Here is a 22,104-nt window from a genome sequence, read left to right as displayed (position 1 = left end):
AATGTAAACTGGTTGATAACCTTCTAACAGTAATACATCAACTGGCTATGATTGATCCTCATGTGGTTTCATCAATCCTTTGTGTGTGCAAACTTCGACATACAAAGCAATGTATTGTGCAGCCTTACATTAAAACCTGTCATAACATATATTACTTTTAAAAAGTTATTTGGGCATAGTGACTGAAATAAAAACCATTGGTATAAAGCCTTTTACCCTAAAAAAGGATAACCGCCATTTCACATTTTTAACATTTTAGAAGAAATTAGGCTAAAACCCAATTATTCGTGATAAATTTTGCATTATTTATTAGTTTAGACCCTGTTTTGTAAAGATAAGCCCATGCAAGTATATTTGCATGGAAAGCCTACAAACAGCCTCACCATAGTTATGTTCTACCCTTCTCTTCTTGCTACCCACATACTACATAGAGAAGAAGAAGGGTTTCATGAAGAATGTACTTGCTTCTTGCAGCAATATCCATACATACTATAGCAGGCAATTGAGGAAGCTAGAGCTCTATTGATTTCTTTGCCAAGTGCTCTAGGTAAGAACAGAATTTGGTCCTGTATGGGGCCGAATTTTGTTCTTAATCTTTGTTCCTGATTAAATATGGAATACTGAGAATGTGCATGGCCCATTTTCTGAACATTGCATACAAGAGACTGAACAAGCATGTTTTGACTTTTGGTTTAACAGCTTCTCACAGCCATAAACAATACAATGATGCAGTACAATACGTCCCTGCACATTACCTCATAAATGAGGTATCAAGTGAAAAAGGATCATCAATTTTAAAAACCAAAGAAAATTATGATGAATGGATTAAGAAGTTCTAAATGTATCTTTTTTTTTTCAAAAATGTATTTCTAATTTAATACTTTAACTTAGTTTGGGGAAGTACATTCCTGTAGTGCTGTGGCTGGTTTGTAAGCTTGTTGGCAGTATCAGAACTGTTTTACAGTTTGTACAGCTGTGAGATCACTCTTGTTTAGGCACTATATAAATAAAAGAAATATATGAAAAGTACTTAATGTAAAAATGTATACAATTAAAAACTAAAAATTATGCTTTACAGTCAGAATAAAACAGAGAAGAGGTGTGGGCATTTCAAAAAAATGTCTTGCTATTTGAATTAAAAACTCAAAATAATATATTACACCTCCAAGTTTTACTTCCATATTCTTAAAATCTGTCTCAAATGTTTCTAATATTTACACGTTACTATAATCATACCTAGCAGACCAGGCCTTGAAGTAGGTTAATTGCATAGGAAGATTTTACTATGTTTACATTTTATCTTAAGTTATTTTTTTAAAGCACAGTAAAGAGTCTGAGGACAAATTATTCAACTGTTTATCATACATAAGACTGCATGACTATAATACAAAGGGCTTGTCTTTTCATTTAACGTTACAATATACACAGCAAGTCCGGACTAGATCTTACAATCTGAACACAGGTATTTAACCTTTTCCATGCTGTTTATGTTTACAATGCACAGAAGTCCTGTAACCAAACTGTGTAGTAAAGCACACAAAACTGGACTGTAACATAACACAGTATGCAGAAGCACTGGAGTTTATGATTTTTCTTTATGTAAATTTAAAAACAGTATTTTTGGTGCTTGTTAAGGTATGGCAACCAGCACAAGAAAAATTACCCATATTTGTTACCCTTATATTCCTAGACAGCAGTACATATTGGATTCCGTTTTGTATTGCTAAGCTCAATGCTCCATTGTTGTGATGATAGCCTTTTGCCCAGCAAACATTTTTGAACTGCAGAAGTTCAAAAACATCAATTCACAGGCTTGAGATCGCAATATAAAATAAATATGGATACCTTGATAAAAAAGTTGCTTTACAAAAACTCCTTATTTCTAAAGCATTCTTTCATACTTCCACTGCATTCAGCCTCTGTTGCCAATATAAGGAATGATTATAAAAAAGAAAAAAAAATTGTTCAGAAGAACCGACCTAGTTTGCTGTAAGGACTAACCAGTCTGAAGTGCACAGTATTTTGTTGAATGGCCTTTTAAACTGGTTTACTGGCAGAGGTAGATTACTGCTTCTGTTCGTGTAAAGGGCAAAACAGTGTTAATCTGGAAAGATAACCACTTTATTACCCCAATTCCTCTATTTTATTCACAATGTTCATATTCGTAATTTCAAAAATCTTCAAAAGGGTTCTGAAATTTAGTCAACTGCCAAGTTGATTATGTTAAATTAAGGCAGCAGACCTCCTGTTAAGTACAGCCTACTCAGTCTCAGATTTCACTTGAGCCTTTTTATTATTATTATTATTTCACTCATCTTAGTGTTTTGGATCTGTTCATGCAATCAAGGTCTTGCCTTCAGGTTTACATTTATGCTAATAAGGGGTACAACAAATTAACTGCTGGTTTCATAGCTTCTGGCTTTACTGTCCCTTTTACTTTCAGAAGCTTGAACACATTTATAATGTAACAGATGTTATAGTGTTGAATTAGATGTCCTATCTATCATGTTCAATACACAGACTGTTGTAAATGTATTGGCTATGAATAAACAACAGTTCCAGTTTTGTTTAAGCAATAGTACAGCCATAATTTTCAACTGACATTTAAAAATGGTCTAGTTACACCTTGTGTCAAAGTGCAGAACTGCTACATTATTGGTTACAGACATCTATGTGCTATAAAAACAGCTTTGGTACAATAAATTATCAAAAAAGAAAAAAAATTTGTAAAATTCACAGCATAATTGTGAGGCAAAAAAGCAGTCACATAAAATTCTGCATTTTTAAAAATGTTCAGGTTGAACAGAAGACATCTTTGTGCAGAAGTAACAGTGGAGAAACCACGTGCCCAGAAAAAGCAAAAAGAGGAAGAAGACGTAGGAAGGAAAAAAGGAAAGTGAAAAGCAGAGAGGAACACAGTTGTAGCTATTTTCATCAAAAGCAAACCACTACTCCTGTGACCTTCAACCAATAAGGAAGTCAGCTTTATGACACACGCAAAGTGACCTTGCAATACCTTACAATAAGTGGGTCACAAAGTCTATTTTAAAAGAAAGGCCTCTTGAATTACCCATTCTCTGTGTTTTCAGCATTAAGGACTGTCTGCAAAAGCATGTCCAAAAGTGATTGCATCTGAAATGGTAGGCTCTTCTAACTTAGAGTCCAAATCCATAAGGCCAAAGGTTATCCCAAAGACCACCACTTAAGACTTCCCCTGGACTGGTCAAGACCAACCTGTTGATAATGCTTCTCAGTGCACCTTACTTACAGGACCAGTCTTATTTCAATACTAACTGATTGTAGCCTCAAACATGAGACACAGAATCCCAATATAATTGCTGCTTTGATTCTCAATAGGTTCAGATAAGGAGTCTTAATCACCGCCACTTAGCATGCTTAATGTGTCTCATGAACATCATTACAACCATCCTTTTTACAGCTAAAGATTCTGTTTTGTAATCTTAGGGTCTCTCTTCCTTACAGTACTGCTTTTTGTGTTCATGTATGTTTGGGGAATGGAAATTCATTATTACTCCCCACCCCTCCCCCCTTAATATTAAAAAAAGAAAGAAAGAAAAACCTCAAAATGCCCATTTATATGATTCTGGGCATACCTTAAAATATGCTTGCAACTAAGATCAACTCTTGAATATTCATTCTGTTGAACAAGGGGAAAAATATATATGTGACTTGGTTGTAGTAATTAAAACGGGCAAAAAGGTGAGAAATCTTCTCAAAGCTATCTAGGATAGGTATGAACATGGCTCTAAAAACTTCACTGCAATCTGTTCAAGTTTAAAAAAATAGTTAGCTTTGCCCTTCTGTAGCGGTTCAATAAGTCTATCTCCTCCTGATTCAAGCAGCTTTGCACTTTTTTTTTTTTTTTTTTTGGAAAAACACCACTTCTATAAAAACACACAAGAAACAAATCTGTTTCAGTTTAGTCACGAGCTGGCCACAGGACTTTGCTGAACACAAACTCCTGTCATGGGAGATTCTTCCCTATCAATTCCCTGTCTCATTGTAAGATGTCCTTCAGTCATGTAATGAGCAGGACCTGTGTTAGCAGAAAACTGGTACGTTGGGTGTCCTGCTATGCCAGTTTCTTGGTGTGGATTAGAATAGACCGTTAAATTGACGTCCATAGCTCCATTTTGTCCAAAGTCTAACGCGTTAGCAGCCACAGGGCGGTTCTGATAGGCCTGATTGCCTTGATTACCAGTTGAGGAGGAAGATGTAGAGGAAGAAGTTGTTGAGGAAGACAGGGATGTCATGGAGTGGTGACCATGGCCCACCTCCATGGAATCTTGGGTGGACGAGCTGTTTGTTGGAGAATTGTAGACCCTTGGCCTGGTCCGATTACCCAAGGCCTGCTGTCCATGATGATGGTGGTGATGATGGTGGTGGTGATGGTGGTGGGAATTATTTCCATGATGATGGTGTAATGCATTTTGTTGCTGAGGAGTAACATGGAAAGAGGTTTCTTGAACTGGATGGGTTTCAACAGTGACTTGTGTAGGAGCTTCAGTTCCTGGCCAACCAAGAGGAGGAGGAAACTGCTGTCGAACCTATAACAATACATACAAACACAAATGCACAAAGGAGGGATTAAGTTTTTTTATGTCATAAAATCTAAATAAAGCAGAGTTAGATTTGTACTACACTGAACTTGGTTTATCTGTTGCCAAAAATAAAACATAAAACATAAAAATTGAAATATGATCATTACTTATTAGTATCTATCTCCTGCAGTATTACAAAAGTTCTTAGATCTGATTATCAAATATGCATAAGTCAACTGTTCAAACAATTTTAGTAATGTGATTTAGAAGAAACTATTAGCTTTTTGGCAATTATTTCGGTTTTAATCAGATTATCAAATAATTATCTGAATGGTAAAAATAATAGTTGCAGAATTGGTAAAAGATTGTTACTGTAGTGTGATCATGGAGCAGAACTATTTGGTTATTTAAGCATATCAATAATTAGTTAACAGAAACTTCCTTTCAAAACTACCTGAGGACTGTGCGTTTCACAATCCATAGCTTGTACAGCAGCAGTGAAGTGTCCACCACTATGCCGATGCTGGTGTGTTGGATCTGACCGTGCTCTTCCACTGTTGCTTGTCCCCGAAGAGCCACCTTTAATCATAAGCAAAACAAATACGTTGAAGATGATATAATCAGAAAGTCTGATGTGACAACAGGAAAGCATAATAAATAAGTTCATTACAAAGGAAAAAAAATTAAATTCCAGATTTAAAATAATATGAAAACATTTTTATGTATATAGTAAATATTCTTCCAATGACTTCATTTTCAAAATGTTGTAGGAATCACGAATGTACCTGAGCTTGAAGATGTGCTAGAAGTGGTTCCTGAAGACTGCGACTGCTCCATAGCAGGACTTGTAGAGACACTGTTACTTGTGTTTGTACCTTCATCTGCTGTTTTCTTAAAGAAACTATGCTGCAGAGCATAATAAGGTTGAATTCGGGTTTTTGGATCATAATCAAGCATCCTTAAGATGAGGTCTTTAAACTTCAAGTAGTCAGCTACAGTATGACCCGACTCCCCAGCACGACGCCCTCCTGGTCCTCCTGTTTCAACTCCAAGTATATTGTGAAGTTTACGGGTTCCAGGTGGTTTGTACTCCTGTAAGAAAATTAAAAATTATTTACATTTTAAAAATATAGTTGCATTTTTTTATTATTTCAGATCATTGCTAACAGTATAAATACTTCCAGTTGTTTTTTTTTTTTTTTAAAAAAGCCTGCCCTTGATTTAGGTTATTTTGGTTTTCGATGTGGTTGTTGGTTTTTGTTTTTGACTCCTGATAATTGCCTGGATGGGTTCCTGAAGTCTTCAGAGCCAGTAAAGATTAAGGCATCAGGGTAGAAACTGAGAGATCTTCAGTTCTAGTCCTGCCTTAAACACAAAGCCAGTTAGGTGACTGTGGGCCAGTCACCCTCTCTCAGCTCTAGGAAGATAATGGCAAGTCACTTCTGGAACCTTTACAGTTATCAAAATATCTACAATATTCATTTACTTTAAAAGAAAACCAGAGAAACCAGAGTGGCTTAATGTTCAAATAAACTTAGGAAGGCGCCCCCCCACCCCCAAACTGGTCAGGCTGTTAAAAGTAATGGTAAAAAATTTACATGGGAGGGTAGACATCAAATTTGCAAATCTGAAAGTATAAATCTCCTGCCACTTTGACCAAACTAGGGCATGTACTTCCTAAGTTTCTTTATCTGACTGTTAAGCCTCCTTCTCTTGTCCGATCTTCCTTAGATATCATCTTTCCCCTCATCTCTGAAGGTCATTTCCACATGCCATGACAGTAGATTAATATTACATCTATGTATTACAATAGTCACTCAGAGATCAGATGTCAATGCTTATAAACTATTCCCCTATGAATATTTTATTTATTAATTAAATTTATATGCCACAGAGTTACCCTATGGTAAGCTGAGGAAGCAATACACTTAATAATAAATATAAAATAACAAAAAAAACTGATGCTGGGTGGCTTATAACACCATTTCCTTACAATTTCCCTAGTTTAGAAAGTTTATAGTATGTGAGTTACCATATGCCGCAGAACAAAAATTAAGTGCAACTTCCAAAAGTGTATGTGTGAGTGGGAGGGGGGAGTGAGAGGGGGGGAGGGAGAGAGAGAGAATGTGCCTACGTTGTCCAGTGTCTTAAACTCCAAATCCGTGATGGCAAATCTATGGCACGCGTGCCAGAAGTGGCACACAGAGCCCTCTCTGTGGGCACGCATGCCATCACCAGCTGCTCTTCTGGTTTCCGGTGTGGTCTTCACGAACACCGGAGCACCAGAAACCTGAAGACCAGCTGGCCAGTGTGCATCAGCCATCTGGTCTTTGGGTTTCCAGTGCTGTGGCACACGTGAAGACCAGCTGGCCGGCGTGTACATGCGCGCCCGCCAGCTGGTCTTTGGGTTTCCAGTGCTCTGGCATGTGTGTTGCGGTTTGGGCACTCGGTGGCATGCACGCACGTTCCGGTTTGGGCACTCGGTGCCGAAAAGGTTCACGATCACTGCTCTAAACCAATATACCTCCCTTCAGGGTTTGGGATACCAAAACATTTTTATATTTTTTAACTTTTGTTTTTATTCTTTTTAGTAAAAGCTGTAGAGTAAATAATTACAATTATTGCATAGTTTATTTCTGACAATGTATCTAAAGTGAAATATTTTTGGACTGAAAACCAATGTATGCTTGCCATTTATTTTACTATTACACTTCCTAATAGTAGGAAATATTAATAATTAATTAGAGAAATTAATAATTTCTCTATGTAGGGAAACTGTTCTCATTTATATCAGGATTAGCAAAAGTAAAGGTTTCCCCTCTCCAGTTGACTCCAGGGAACAGTGTTCATCTCTGTTTCTTAGCCAAGAGAGCCAGCATAGTTACAAACAGATTAATCTAGATCAAAGATCAAAATATCTATTTACCCTTTTCCCATCTTTGGTCTTTTTTAAGGTCCAAGAGCCATCTGGCAACTTCTCAAAAAACTTTTTTGCTTTTGGTGCTTGGTCAAGAATATGAGCAGGTGGTATACCCAAAACTTCCACTATTTTATTCATCTGATCAACCTGTTTCAAATGAGGAAAACCAATTAGAAGTGTAACCAAATATTTAAAATTTAAGAAATTGGCAACTCAACCTAATAAAATTTCATATGAATATCAACATACCTCATTTGCTCCACTGAAAAGAGGTTCTCCAGTGTGCATTTCCACTAAGATACAACCAAGGGACCACATATCAATTGCAAGATCATAAGGCATTCCCAATAGCACCTCAGGCGATCGATAAAAACGACTCTGGATATATTGATATATCTGCATTTTAGAAACAAAGACATTAAATAGTCCCCCAAAAAAGTCTAGTTAGAAAGTAATGATTCTATATTGCACATAATTTGAAATACAAAATAAGGATTGAAAAATTTTAAATGCTACAAAACTTGGTAATTAAAAAAGAAGGTTAAAGTTAAATATGCAATTATACAGCATTCTCTTTCTCTCCCTCTCCCTCTCCCTCTCCCACACACAGGTTCCATGGACCCTTATCTGTTTGTTCCCAAGAGAGGGCAAACAGTCTGGAGAGATTCTTATATTATAGATAGGATGCAATAAAGCAGTCCACTTCAACCCTTCACATGTGGATCTGATTGCTTGTGCCTGACATGTAGAATTATACTATAAAAACTGTAACATAAATTTGCTACTAGATTCTAAACAATGTAATAAAATAAGCCTCCTTCAAGCAGAGTTCAACTTCAGGTGATGCAGGGACATATCTATATATTTCAATAAAAGAGAATCTATTTAACTCAAGGGTGAACTATGGAGCTGTTTGCTTCCAGAAATTTTAATACCCAAGTAGATAACATCATCAGTGTTAAATAAGTGTGGAATTTGCTCCCTGTTACTACAGTAGGAAACAAAAAGACTAGAACACATCCTCTCCAGCAACCAACACTCAGATAATCAAGGAATATATCAGCCAAAGAATCTATGGATATATCATTTACCCATCTTAAAAAATAAAAACAGAGGACATATGGATATATCATTGGTTCAGGTTTTCTTAGGCCTCACAGCCGGGAGAACTTGACTTGACCTTTTTCGGTGCTACATGACAGACATGATTTATAGTACCCATAGTTCTGATTTCCCTGAGTTAGGTTTCTATTCCGCTGAACATTCCCTGAGTTAGATGCATAGTTTTGCTCTCCCTGAATTAGGCCCCTAACTTTCCCTGAGTTAGTTTTACATTCCTGAGTTGGGTTTCTATTCAGGTAAAATGCATGATTTCCTGAAAAACACGTGGTATTTTGCTAATACGTATACTCTAAACGCTTGCTGATTGGTGATGTTAAGTTTCTATATGCTAATTCCCTCCTTGCTGTAGTTACCCCTCCCTGCTAAAACTGCATAATAAAAGAGACTGTTGCGATCTAAAGGGGACCCTTTTAACTAAAGCTTTTTAACAACCCCTTTCTTCGTGCTCTCTCATCTTGAGAAACTTCTGGTGTGGTGTCTTTTATTCGGCTTCTTTCGTCCTTGTGAGGACCTCCTAAATTGTCTCAGCGAGGGCTGAGACCCGTTCCTGCGGGAACCCAGGACAACATCAACAGGGAACCTTGGACAACAAATAAGTGTTGCAGACCAACAGCAACATCTGGGGGCTCGTCCGGACCTGTTGTGTTGTCCAGAGGCGCGATCGTTGTCTAGCGGTGCGTCACCTTCACCCTCATTGCTTACCCGTCGGGGACGCGACATGTGCACACGTAAGTAATGGGCTCCTCGAACTCGAAAGTCTCATCATTGATAGGAATGAGCTTTACTCTCTGGTGAAGAAGGCTAATTGTTTGCAAAAAGTTAATGGCACCACTGTCTATCCTCTTTCTAAGAAATCTCTTACCTCTTTTCTAGTCTCCTTCTGTCTCTGTAGCTGCCTCTGCTCCCCCTGCAGACACAGCTCTTTCTCCTTCTGCAGCGTCTCCCCCTCCGCCGGAGGATACAGACACGGCTGCAGGCACTCTTTCTGCCTTGGTTGCCTTTTCTTCTCTTTCTCTAAGAACTGAACCCCTGATATCGGCTTACCCTTTAAACCTCAATCCAGCAGGAGGGGGACAGCCGATACACGAGAACATCAATGTACGGGTGCTTAAAAATTTAAAAGAAGCTGTTACTTCCTACGGCATTTACTTTCCGTTCCTTCAGTTCCTATGCCTGCTCATTCCTTTCCCTCCTCCTCCCTTTCCCCCCACTCTGAACCTTCAAAGCATGTTGAGCTAGAAAGCATATTGTACCAAATACCTGTTTCTTCCATCCCTGCTTTGAAAACTGCCTCCTTTCCCCTGCCTGCCTCCCTTCCCCCAGAGCACCCCTCCCTTTCCCCCATGGGTGCGATCACTCAGACTAAGCAACTGATTTGGTTTAATTGCTTCTCTATATCTGGAAACAATCTGGAAAAGAATTTGCTCACAGCGACTACATGGGAAACATTGGGAACTTATTTCCATGAAAGTCCAAGAGCCCCTGTAAAAATTCTGTACATCTGGCACATGATCTTTGAATGCCTCATTTTACTTGCAGACGTCACTTAGAGAATCAGGACCTCTGCCTTATCAAAAATGACTTAAAAGGATCCACAATCACAGTCATGATTTAAACTGCTGAGTTTTCTCAGACAAGTTCCCCAGGTCTTTAAATGTTGTTTGATGATGTGTGTGCTTGTGTAGGTATGTATGTTATCATTTTCAGACCTGCATAAGAATTGTAGAGATAATTGTGATGCTTGATTTGCATGTAATGTGTGTATGTGCAAAACTCATTGAGAAGGTGTGAGATTTCTGTGTTGTCTTTTGGATTTGCAAGAAATGTGTGCATGTGTGAGAAATTGTCTCTGCATGTGTGTGTGTGTGTGTGTGTGTGTGTATCTGTCTGCATAAATTCCGTATGCAAGCAGCCAGGTACTTTTGGGAAAAAAAATAAAACATTTTTTTTCCTTTTGCAAGCAAGTGAGTTACTTTTGGACATTTTTTTTTTCTCTTCATATGCATGAGAGTGTCTTTCCAGTGAGTTACTTTTAACTTTTTTTCTCTGCCCTCTGGCTTATCTTAACTACTCCCCCCTTCGTTCCTTGTAGTGCCAGGGAAAAGGGTGGGCTACGGGGGAGAACCATTCACCCCCACTCCATTTTTTTTTCTTCTCTCTCTTCTTTCTTGTCTGAGAAGGGAGGGGCAATTAGGCTCTCTGGAAGCATTGCTTTTGCAAAGAGCTATGTAAAAACTATGCAGATATATTTTCTTTTCCACCCTGAAAACAATTTTGATTTTAATCTTCAACCCTGAAAACACTTTTGCTTTTAATTTTTATTTTTTATCTTTTCTGGAACTTTTTGAGGTTTAACCTGCCTGATTAAACCTATACCTTTATAAATGTTTTCAAAGCACTAAGTTGACTAAAAATGTTTCATTTAGCTTTGTATTTTTGCAGCTGTTCACATACATCATTAGAGTTGGAAGGGACCCTTGGAGGTCTTCTAGTCCAACCCCCTGCCCAGGCAGGAAACCCTACAGCATTTCAGACACATGGCTATCTTCTTATGTATGGATGCATTTTTTTTAAGCGTAAATCTGTTTTTTGGAAAATGCACTCAGGTTTTCCACACAAACTGACTCACCCTTATTTGCTGTTTGTATTGTTTCTTTTTCTTTTTTAGCAGCACAATATGTGCCCTGTTTTAGGAACTATTTCAGAGATGAGTTAGAAAGTTATAGGATGTGATAAGTTAGAAAGTTACAGAATGTGAAGAGAGAGTTAAGAGGATACTAGTGCTGAGAAGGTTTTAGGAAGTTAGAAAAGTAAAGTAAGACAGATGGTGATTTTGCTAAGAATGTGGTTTGTTTTTGGAAGTTTTTGATAGCATGGATTTGTTAGTGAACAACTTCCACACATGAATAAAAAGGGTGGGAGTTGGGTTTTTATTGATTGATTGTCTTTTTCTCTGTCTTCCACATAGTACCTTTCAACCTCATCTTAGACAGTCTATATGTTACTCAAATAGTAAAAACTATTTTTCAATCTTACTTGTCCCCTTCTCTTGATTCTAATCACTTCTCTTTTCAAAACTTTACAGTCTCTCATTTACAAACGTATCAACCTTTTCCTGGTTTTCTCCAGGAAGGGAACAATGTAGCAGACGCTGCGGCCTCTGCCTCCTCTCTTTTGACACTTTCTCCTGTCTCTCCTTGGGACAGTCACTCCTATTTTCATCAAAACAAAAAGGCGCTCATGAAACAATTTGGCTTCACGGCTGCTGAGGCATCTGATCATACATCAATGCCCTACTTGCAGCCGCCAAGGTATACATATTCAGGTTTCATCATGGCAACCTTGCAAAGGGGTGAAACCGCAAAACAAGTTATTAATCATTGTATTCGGACTTTCGTAACGTTGGGATGTCCAAAAACTCTAAAAACTGACAATGGACCAGCCTATACGAGCTCTGCCTTTGCACAATTTTGCCATCGCTGGTCAATAATCCACAAATTCGGCATTCCTTTCAATAGCCAGGGCCAGGCCATTATAGAGAGAGCGAATTTGACTCTTAAACAGGCCTTGGACAGACACTTGGGGTCAAAAGGCATCAGCCCCCCGACACTCCCGGCGTTGCAAAATGTATTAAATGTTTGCTTATATTCATTGAATTTTCTTAATCTAACTGGATCTCCTGCCTCCACTGCTGCCTCGAGACAGTTTTCCGCTCCTCCCCTCCCCTCTTCTCGTCCTCTGGTATATTATAGGCATCTTCCGGATCCAGCTTGGAAAGGTCCAGCTCAATTGATTACCTGGGGAAAAGGCTACGCTGCAGTTCAATTGCCTGATCGAGTCCTGTGGGTTCCGGCTCGCTGTGTTCGCCCCTGTCATCTCAATGATCCAAAAAAGAAAGATGAAGATCCTTCTGATCCTATCACTGATCTCTCTTGCCTCTTCTGTCTCTAATGCCTCTTCCTCTCTTCCTAAATGTACTTTCCTTGAACGTCTAAGTGCTTATATAAGAGTTCCTCATTGTAGAGTACAAACCCCTCTTGGGGGTCGTGCGGAACTTGTTTGCAGACAACGCCATCCCTTGCTGCATCCAGCTCAGTGGATATGGCTAAAGAATGGATATCCAATCCATCCCTCTAACAATACTTACATTATATCTTCTCCCTGTTCCACTTCTCTGTTAATTTTTAACATCTCATCTGAAGACTACAGCACTTATGTATGCTCCCTGTTTTTCCCAAAGCAAGAAAGATCTTTTGACATGAAAATTTCTCTTCTCTCTGCTACTCATTTTTCCCCTGGCGTATCTCGCTTCTTGCCTCTTCCACGTTTCTACCCCTGCAGCTCTCCGTTTGCAGCGCTCCTTATCCGAGCACAGCAGAACCTGCATCGTCCCGCTAATTATACTTGGACTATTTTGGACTTCCAAGGCGTCCTTCATTCCATCTCTAATCGAACTCTGTGGCCTTGGTTTCCTGCACTCTACTTTGACTTTGCTGAAATGCTGGTCGGCGCCCATGGATTTAAACATAAAACAAAATGTGATCCTTCCCCTCGGGACGTCTGGGCAATTGGTCCAGGCCTGTATATCTGCCCAGGACATCTTACTGATCTCTCCCACCTAGATGAATGTGGGACCATCTCTGACTGGTACTGCAAGTCCTGGCAATGTGTGTCAACCGGAAAGATTTGGTGGACTGCTCCCTATACTACTGACTATATCAAAGCTGTACTAGGCCCTGATAACAATTTGCCTTGGAAATCCTGCTCCAATTGGGCCTGCTGCGGCGTTCGCCTCAATCCTATGACTGTTACTTTTACATCTCATGGAAGGAGTCTTCCGATTACTGAATGGCTTAAAGGGAAAAGATGGGGGGGAAGGTCGAGAGATAATTCCGATTACAGACATCCAGGAAATATATTCATAATTCGTCTTACCATGTCCTTAGAAACATCCCCACCTGTGGGCCCAAACAAACAAGTCAATTCGCCCTTTTTACAGCCCTTGACTAAAAGCAACAATCCATTGGTGTCCTTGGTCTCCTCTGCACATGATGCCCTTGTGGCAGCCCGTACTTTTCCTAACAATGATAGTAGGTGTTGGCTGTGTCTGTCTTCTCAACCCCCTTTTTATGAGGCCATAGGTTCCGCCCTACCTTTTACCAATAGCACCTCAGATACCGGTTGCAGGTGGTCTAACTCTTCTATAACGGTATCCTCAATTGAAGGTCAAGGTTGTTGCCTTGGGTATGTACCCTCTAACTTTTCTCACTATTGTATTAATGCCTCCTCGGATGCCTATACTTCCTGCACAATATACTTATCCAAAGAAAGGCTAGGACTTGACACTGGAGGGTGGACTATAATATACACTACTCTATCAACTGCAGATTGAAAGCTCAATCCCACACGTGGTATCAGGGAATGTTTAATCTCTCTCCCTGGTTGACCACCCTCCTCTCTGCCCTAGCCGGTCCTCTGATTTTGTTGCTCCTTGCATGTACAATTGGCCCATGTGTCATGGGGAGAGTTCTAGCATTCTTGAAACAACGACTAAACAGTATTGGAGATGATGTCCTCTTACTAAAGCACACTGTTGAAAATGAATATAAACAACCTCTTTTAGAATTAGCCTCTGAGACTGATGAAGACTCTGAATCGGGAACCATTCCTTTGGAAAAGCGTACTGGCTCCCTGCGGGCTCTCCCGGAGGGGGGATCCACTGGGGATGTCATAGCTTTAGAAGAATATTACCCATCTTAAAAAATAAAAACAGAGGACATATGGATATATCATTTACCCATCTTAAAAAATAAAAACAGAGGACATATGGATATATCATTGGTTCAGGTTTTCTTAGGCCTCACAGCCGGGAGAACTTGACTTGACCTTTTTCGGTGCTACATGACAGACATGATTTATAGTACCCATAGTTCTGATTTCCCTGAGTTAGGTTTCTATTCCGCTGAACATTCCCTGAGTTAGATGCATAGTTTTGCTCTCCCTGAATTAGGCCCCTAACTTTCCCTGAGTTAGTTTTACATTCCTGAGTTGGGTTTCTATTCAGGTAAAATGCATGATTTCCTGAAAAACACGTGGTATTTTGCTAATACGTATACTCTAAACGCTTGCTGATTGGTGATGTTAAGTTTCTATATGCTAATTCCCTCCTTGCTGTAGTTACCCCTCCCTGCTAAAACTGCATAATAAAAGAGACTGTTGCGATCTAAAGGGGACCCTTTTAACTAAAGCTTTTTAACAACCCCTTTCTTCGTGCTCTCTCATCTTGAGAAACTTCTGGTGTGGTGTCTTTTATTCGGCTTCTTTCGTCCTTGTGAGGACCTCCTAAATTGTCTCAGCGAGGGCTGAGACCCGTTCCTGCGGGAACCCAGGACAACATCAACAGGGAACCTTGGACAACAAATAAGTGTTGCAGACCAACAGCAACAAGAATCGATTAAAAAACTATTCTCAAGGATTTACAAAGGAAAAAAATCATACCAATATTGGCAGGGCAAGATACAGGGCAAGATAAACAAATCTTACACTCACTAGCACTGATGATATTACTTAATTGGGTAATGAAACTTCTATAAGCAAACAATCAACCCCAGAGAGCAATAAGGACTCCACATCTTAATATTTTCTTGGTTTGCTGTGACCTCTTTGGGATGTTTTTTCTTGATATTTTAACTTCAAGAAACCTTAAAAACAAAAACAAAACCGTGTCCTTCTGTTTTCTGAAACAGAATTACTCTGCTATTTGAGCGATCAAAACTCTGCACCGGCAAATATATATTTTTGTTTTTATTTTATTTAAATGCAAAACTAAAATTTTGGCTATGATTTAGTAAAGAGTTCAACAGAGCTTAACTGTGCACTAGACTGCAAAGAGAATTATCATTTACTACTATGGAGACTGCAGCCACATGGATCTATACTGTAGGTTCTGAATGCTTAGTTAGAAAACATGTAGAAATATGGGTAGTCCCTTTATAACTAAAAACATTTTTCTTATTTTGTCCTTATGTAGTAATTAGGAACATAAAATTATTTTTGGAGTATGCTGATTTATTTAAAATCTAAACAAAACAAAACAACAAGCAATACTGAAATATGTTGATGTGATAATACTTACCCTCTGTCCAAGCTGGCAAGAACTGCCAAAATCAACTATTTTGATAGCGCTTCGTTTGGGGTTACACAGCAAGATGTTCTCAGGTTTTAGATCACAGTGAATGATACTAAGTTCAGGAGTTGCAAGAAAAAGCAGTGCAGTACACATCTGTTGTGCAAACTTTCGCGTCAAGTTCAATGAAACCCCTCTGAAATTTGTATTCCGCAGAAGGTCATAAAGATTATAGGAGAGCATTTCAAAAACTAAACAGAGATGGTTTCGAAACATAAAGTGACGCTTCAAATGCACTGAAAGAAAAAAGAAGGGGAAGTGTTAAATTACAGGTATAGTCTCAAATCTTTAAGCATCTCCCTATTGCTTCCAAAGGTTGTGTTGTGACCCAGGTTGAGTCCGCTCCTGGACTCAGATGATTCAGAAAGTGAGGGAGAAGACCTGGCAAGCCCTGCTTCTCTTGAGCCCTTTCCCTCCCTGGCACCCACTCAAAGGGAGGAGGAGGGGCCGGCAAAGCCTGATTCCCTGGAGCCTTCTTCTGATTTGGCAACGCCCCAAGAACAGTTTTGGAGTGATGCAAGACTGCGCAGGCGTGACTGGCGCGCGCAGCAGAGGAAGCGTTGGGACAAAGCCAAGTCATAATTGTCATACAGTGACATCTGCAGAGACTATAAATAGGAGGCGGGACTTCCTGGTTTTTTATCTTGGACAAAGCAATGAATTTGCGCGGGCAAACTGTATCAATGGAGGGAAGAATATATTCGTGAGTAATTCTGGCCTTATCTGTAATTTCCTTGTTATCTCCAGAAACTTGGCAGGCCCGTGGGTAGACGTGGCCAGGAGATTTATATATATGTAAATAAATCAGAAAAGGAGGCCTCTGACTGACTCTTTGCTTGGAGTATTGGGGGAAGGGAAACAGAACAGGTTGCCAAGTCTGCCAAACTCTTTTTTAAGTACAACTGTCCTTTTACTTTTCTATATTCATAAACAAAAATTTCCTTTTGAAAAAAAAGTTATAGGTAATTTCTTTCTTTGAAAATCACATATTGCTAAAATTAAAATGGTGGCACTTACTTTTTCTAAAAGTACGAACTATATCCCTTCATTTATAGACTTCCTATGCTTGAGGATTTAACCTTTCTTCTTAAACTATTTGAAATTAGACTAAATTTGACTGAACTAAATGCAACAACTAAAGAAAAAATATACTGCTGCCATTACAAAGAGAATGTATGTCTTCATTTTCTTGTCTAGAATCAAAAGTATGTAAAAGCAAATTTCATTAGTGCTGCTTTAGAATTGCTCTTATATTTGATTCTGCAACAGAATGCACAGCAGAATAATTAAAACATTCTGAATTATATAAAGTTAACTTTTGTTACAGAACTGCCATTATTTCAGAAAAAGCTACTTCTTATAATTTCATAATTATATAAGTATTTTAAAAATGCCTATACTGAGTGTTTCCTGCAGGGGTGAAATGCTCCCGGTTCGGACTGGATTGCCCGATCTGGTAGCAATGGCGGCGGGTGGTTCGAAGAACCAGTAGCAAAAATCCTTGTTCCACTGCCCAGCTGAGCTACGCAATCAGCTGTTTTGTTTTATTTTACTTTTAAAAGCATTTTTTCTTCGGTCGAAAAAATGCTTTTAAAAGTAAGAAACAAGTCTCTGATGATCACGTGGCTCAGCTGGGATCATCAGAGGCTTTTAAAAGCATTTTTTAACTATTTCTTCGACCAAAGAGATTATAGAAAAAATGCTTTTAAAAGTTAAAAAAAAAGTTGGCCACACCCACCCAGTCACATTACCCCCCCACCAAGCCACACCCATAGAACCAGTAGTAACAAATTTTACATTTCACCTCTGGTTTCCTGCCTTAGTGTCTCTTGATGTTTTGATAGTTTCATCTACTTATTTACTGTTAAAGAAACAATCTGAGTATCTACTTCCTTAACATGTCTAATTGTAAAATTAAGGCATGAAAATGCTCCTAAAAATGAGGAGCTTAGATAAAAACAATCAGATGTCATATTTGGGGGGAAATAATATTTTTCAAAAGATATTAAATAAAGAAAAAGCTAGTCTAATCTTAGAAAGTATCAGGAAGATAGTATCTCATGTTTCTATCTAGCTTCTTTTGATGGTGAAACGTTCCAAACTTCCAAAATACAGACTAAATTACAGGCAATAATTTAATGAAAAAAGGTTGTGTTTTAAATATGACAGTCACTAACCCTTTCTGAGCTTTACAAGTGAAAACTAGAACTTTGGAAACACATATACATAGCACATTATTTTGTTTTTTTCAATGTAACTTGGGGCAATTTAGTCCTACTGAATCTAGGTCATCTGAGAAACTGATAATATGGTTCTCATCTATCAAGCCAAAATCCGGGCTTCATTTAGGGAAATCCAGGATTCCATTGAAATAATTAAACTCAACAAATATATCCAAAGACAAGCATCTAATTCATTCTTATCTTTCTATACTATTCAGAAAGAAAACCAGGACAAAACATATATGCCAGGTTGAAGGCATTAATAGAAATGAGATTGCTTATTCGATATTATTCTTGGTGAACCTGCTTTTTGGGTCATCATTTCTATCTTTAAAAAATGATATACATAAATGTTTGTTTTAAGTGTCCCAAGGGGAAGGGGGTACTGAGTACATAACTTGTTCATAATATTCAGAACTGTATTATTGCCAGTTAATTCAGTTAGTGTATGAGAGATTATGTGTATGAGTCTTCAGAAAGACTGAATCAGTAGATTCAGTTAATGTATGAGAGAAAGTTAATATACTATGGGGTAAATACTTATATCTTATATCAACTGTTATATGTTGATAATCTTAACAGTGAACTGTTTACAATCAAGAGAATTTCAGTTAATTCACTTGATTGTAAATAGTTCACTGTTAAGATTATCAAGGAAGTAATGTTCCTGAGTTACAATTTGGAAGAAAGGCTAATTGCCTATTAACATTAAACTGTTTCTGACCAATATGTATCAACTAGAACCAGGGTAGATAAAAATAAACTATTATTTTTTTAAAAAATCTATTTAATTTTTTTAAATTCAATTTATTTTAATAAAATGCTTTTGGAGTAAACATCTATCTAAAGATAGTTTTCTATTTAAGATACATTAATAATTTAGTTTATTCAGCATGAAATGGAGCTTAGTTATGTAGCATGAGAATATACAGATATTCTGCTATATTTACATTTTTAGTAAATTCATTCAATGAATCCAAACCCTGCAAGCTGAGATAACATGCACTGCATTGATGCATTCATACTATTTCACAGTAACCATGAGATAAATCATAAAACAAAGTTCAGAAATATTCCTTTATCCCATTGTTTTGCAAATCTATGTACATTACAAACTGTATGATTGTTTGAAGACAAATGCATCTGTACCACCAGGCTCTAAGTGTGAGGAGGAAGGGCAAGCAGTAAAAATGAAAGTGAAACCTTCTAAACAGCTTATAAATATATTAAAGAGCACCTGTCATTTCAGATCCCTCATGGCAGCACCTGTTAGCGGGCATCCACTCACCTGCTGCCTGCCCGTCCCTCACTTGTTGTGTCAATGCCACATCACCAGCCGTCCCATTAAAGTGAATGGGACTGTTGGTGAGTCGAACAGGAGGAGCTGATGCGGGACAGAGATGACAGTTGCTTTTTAAAAATTATGATTTAAATCGAGTTGATTTAAATCAAGCCTTTTTACTAGTGATTTAAATCATGATTTAAACTGTGATTTAAGTCGACTTGATTTAAATCAAATCCACCCTGACCAGAACAATCTGAAATGAATCATCAAAATATGAACAATTGCGTAAAAGGCTGGTTATTATATGTAGGCATCAAGTTTCCATTCAAGAATCAAAAAGATCAACAGAAAGCTTCAGCAAGAAACTTAGATCCACTTATTTTATGTAATGAATAATGGTAACTTTCTGCATAAAACACCCAAAAGGATCTAAAACAATTTGAGCCAATGAAGACAAACTGTACAAAAATAGATCCAGATTGAATACATAACCGATGAAAGTTTAAGAAATTATAGAAATTATTACACGATGCTCCTTAAATAGCCTAAAAGTAGATTTTGCAAAGATTGAGATGATTTTTTTAAAAAAGGAAATATATTATAACCTCAAAAAGACAATGAAAATATAATGGTTGAGCATTATAAAAATTGAGATAGTCAAAAGCTATCTCTTGAAAAGATAAATACCTATGTAATATTTCATTTCTGTGTCATGTTTGTTCATAAGCTCGAGAAGTCGCACTTCAATTTGGGCTTGATTTAGGAAAGCCTTCTTGTTCTTTATAATTTTAATAGCTACCCACTCCTGTTCCACACGGTCATATGCCTTTACAACCTGTAGAAATGTAAATGCAGAAATGTAGAAAAGAAAAACACAAAATAGATACAACTGCATTTAAATCAAAACAATTATTGAAATAAATCGCCTTCTATAAGCAACAGAACTTTTTTAATACATATGTATTTGTGTAAAAGATAAAAACAGTCCAGATTTTTGAAAGGAGGAAAAGAACTTGAAAATTTTTGGAATTTAATTAGTGATTAAAAGTTTTCTAAAATTCTATATTTGTCAAATCACATGAAATCTAACAGTTAAAAGTACTTGCCTAATCAGAAGGAAAAAGAATTGAAATAGGACTTTGGGCAGATCAGCACAGAATTTATAATGAATAATATATGTAATGATATATGCATACTATATTGTTGCATTATATATTGGTAGGCTGTTAGGAAGTTGAATGTAATATCTGGCTATCAAATCCATTAAATATCTATAGCTCGATACAGACCTGTGCACATCAACAAATTAAATCAAGGTAGTAGAATGGAAAAATTGGGTTTTCTTCCCCACCACCATCATAGTTTTAAAAAATTGTAAAATGGATTGTGAAAAGTATATCAAAAACCACCCATGTATGACTTGGGTAAGATATTGCTTTAAGTTGCTTTTATTTAAATTATTCAATTGTTACCTGTCCAAATGAGCCTTTGCCTATTAAAGAATCAATTTCATAACGATCCATCCATTTTTCCCCATTTTTCACAATGTAGTCATAGTTGTCATCATCGTATCCATCATTATAAACCTTCCGCTCTTTTTTGTGACTAGAATCATCTCCTTGTCCCTGTTGATGTCGTCGCTTCTTTTTTGCATAGTAAACCTGAGATTAGGAAATGCAATTATTGCATAGCCAGTTTGTATCGTACATTATTGCAAAAGAGATTGAAATTGTGATAATTTAACTGGTAATAAAATGATAAAATGGTGATTAAAAATAAAATGGTGATAATGGTGAGATTAATCATTAGAAGGTTACATTTTTTATTTTACAGCATAAATTATTCAGTTAAAAAGGACCTACACAAGAGTATGGATATTGCTCCAGTAGCCTTTGACCAACTGCTCTGAAAGCAAATCTGGAGCTGCTGAAACAACAGCTTCATACAAGTTCAGTAAATCAAAGAAGCTTGAAGCACAAAACTTGCAAAAGCAGACATAATTTTAAAAGGTGTAAAAAAATATATGCATTCATAGTTCAACCTATATGACATTAGTCCTCTATTTTATTACTAAGAATATTGCTCTCCTCTGTGCTAAAAGTAGCTTTGGATAATTTTCCTCAAGAAACCAATGAACAAGTATAATGTCGTTGACTCATTTGTTTAACTGAGTTCTCCTTATCTATTTTTAGGGCTTGAGTGGATAAAATATCATTTTTAGAGTCTGTTATTTATGTAGTAATACTGAACTTTTAACCACTGCATAAAGAAGAGTCCTGATTTTTACATTATTGACCAATTGGTGTTTAGACAAAGGACATTCTTTAATGGCAGAGAGAAGGGGAAGACTGTAGAAGTTTTAGGCAATAAAGATTTAGTAGTATTGTGATGGTTGGAATCTGGATACAAGCAAGAAACATTTTTCTGCTTTCTACCTGGCTTAGAGAAAAGAAGGGAAATCCCTAAGATCCAGGGTTGCAAAGCTTTGCAAATAAGAATATTGGCTATGATCTATGAAAGAAAGCTTTGCTATGGTGATGAACATTTGTCTATCCTCTCAAAAAGAAATCTAAACACTATCTGTCATTCAAGTGAAGTGGATAAATCAATCTTATAGTATTTTACTGCATCTCCTACTTTTCATTCATAAAATAAAGACGGTAGCTTTTATTTTCTTCTAGCAGACAAGTACTTTTGCCTATAACTTATTTGCAACAGTAAGAATAATTTCAAAGCAGAAAAAAAATAATTTTAATAATGCAAAATTAGAAAAAAAAAAGAAAAAAGAGCAGACAGTAGTCATTCAT

At 37.4% G+C, this 22,104-nt stretch overlaps 1 protein-coding gene across 3 annotated transcripts in view; it reads right to left on the bottom strand.

Moving 5' to 3' along the window:
* Nucleotides 1-1,342: 1,342 nt before the first annotated feature.
* DYRK1A (dual specificity tyrosine phosphorylation regulated kinase 1A) overlaps nucleotides 1,343-22,104 on the bottom strand; it is a 172,690-nt gene continuing 151,928 nt past the window's right edge. For all 3 annotated transcript variants that reach the window (XM_058184530.1, XM_058184532.1, XM_058184531.1), the window contains 8 exons: nucleotides 20,770-20,958; nucleotides 19,985-20,132; nucleotides 15,740-16,026; nucleotides 7,732-7,878; nucleotides 7,489-7,629; nucleotides 5,348-5,654; nucleotides 5,017-5,141; nucleotides 1,343-4,568 (listed from right to left, as the gene is read on the bottom strand). In XM_058184530.1, the coding sequence (XP_058040513.1) occupies nucleotides 3,945-4,568; nucleotides 5,017-5,141; nucleotides 5,348-5,654; nucleotides 7,489-7,629; nucleotides 7,732-7,878; nucleotides 15,740-16,026; nucleotides 19,985-20,132; nucleotides 20,770-20,958 (1,968 nt within the window). In that variant the 3' untranslated portion in view covers nucleotides 1,343-3,944. The remainder of the gene's footprint in view (nucleotides 4,569-5,016; nucleotides 5,142-5,347; nucleotides 5,655-7,488; nucleotides 7,630-7,731; nucleotides 7,879-15,739; nucleotides 16,027-19,984; nucleotides 20,133-20,769; nucleotides 20,959-22,104) is intronic.

Source organism: Ahaetulla prasina, chromosome 5 (assembly GCF_028640845.1).
Source record: "Ahaetulla prasina isolate Xishuangbanna chromosome 5, ASM2864084v1, whole genome shotgun sequence".
In the NCBI taxonomy this organism is placed as follows: Eukaryota; Metazoa; Chordata; class Lepidosauria; order Squamata; family Colubridae; genus Ahaetulla; species Ahaetulla prasina.
This window is presented reverse-complemented; position numbering and strand designations above follow the sequence as displayed.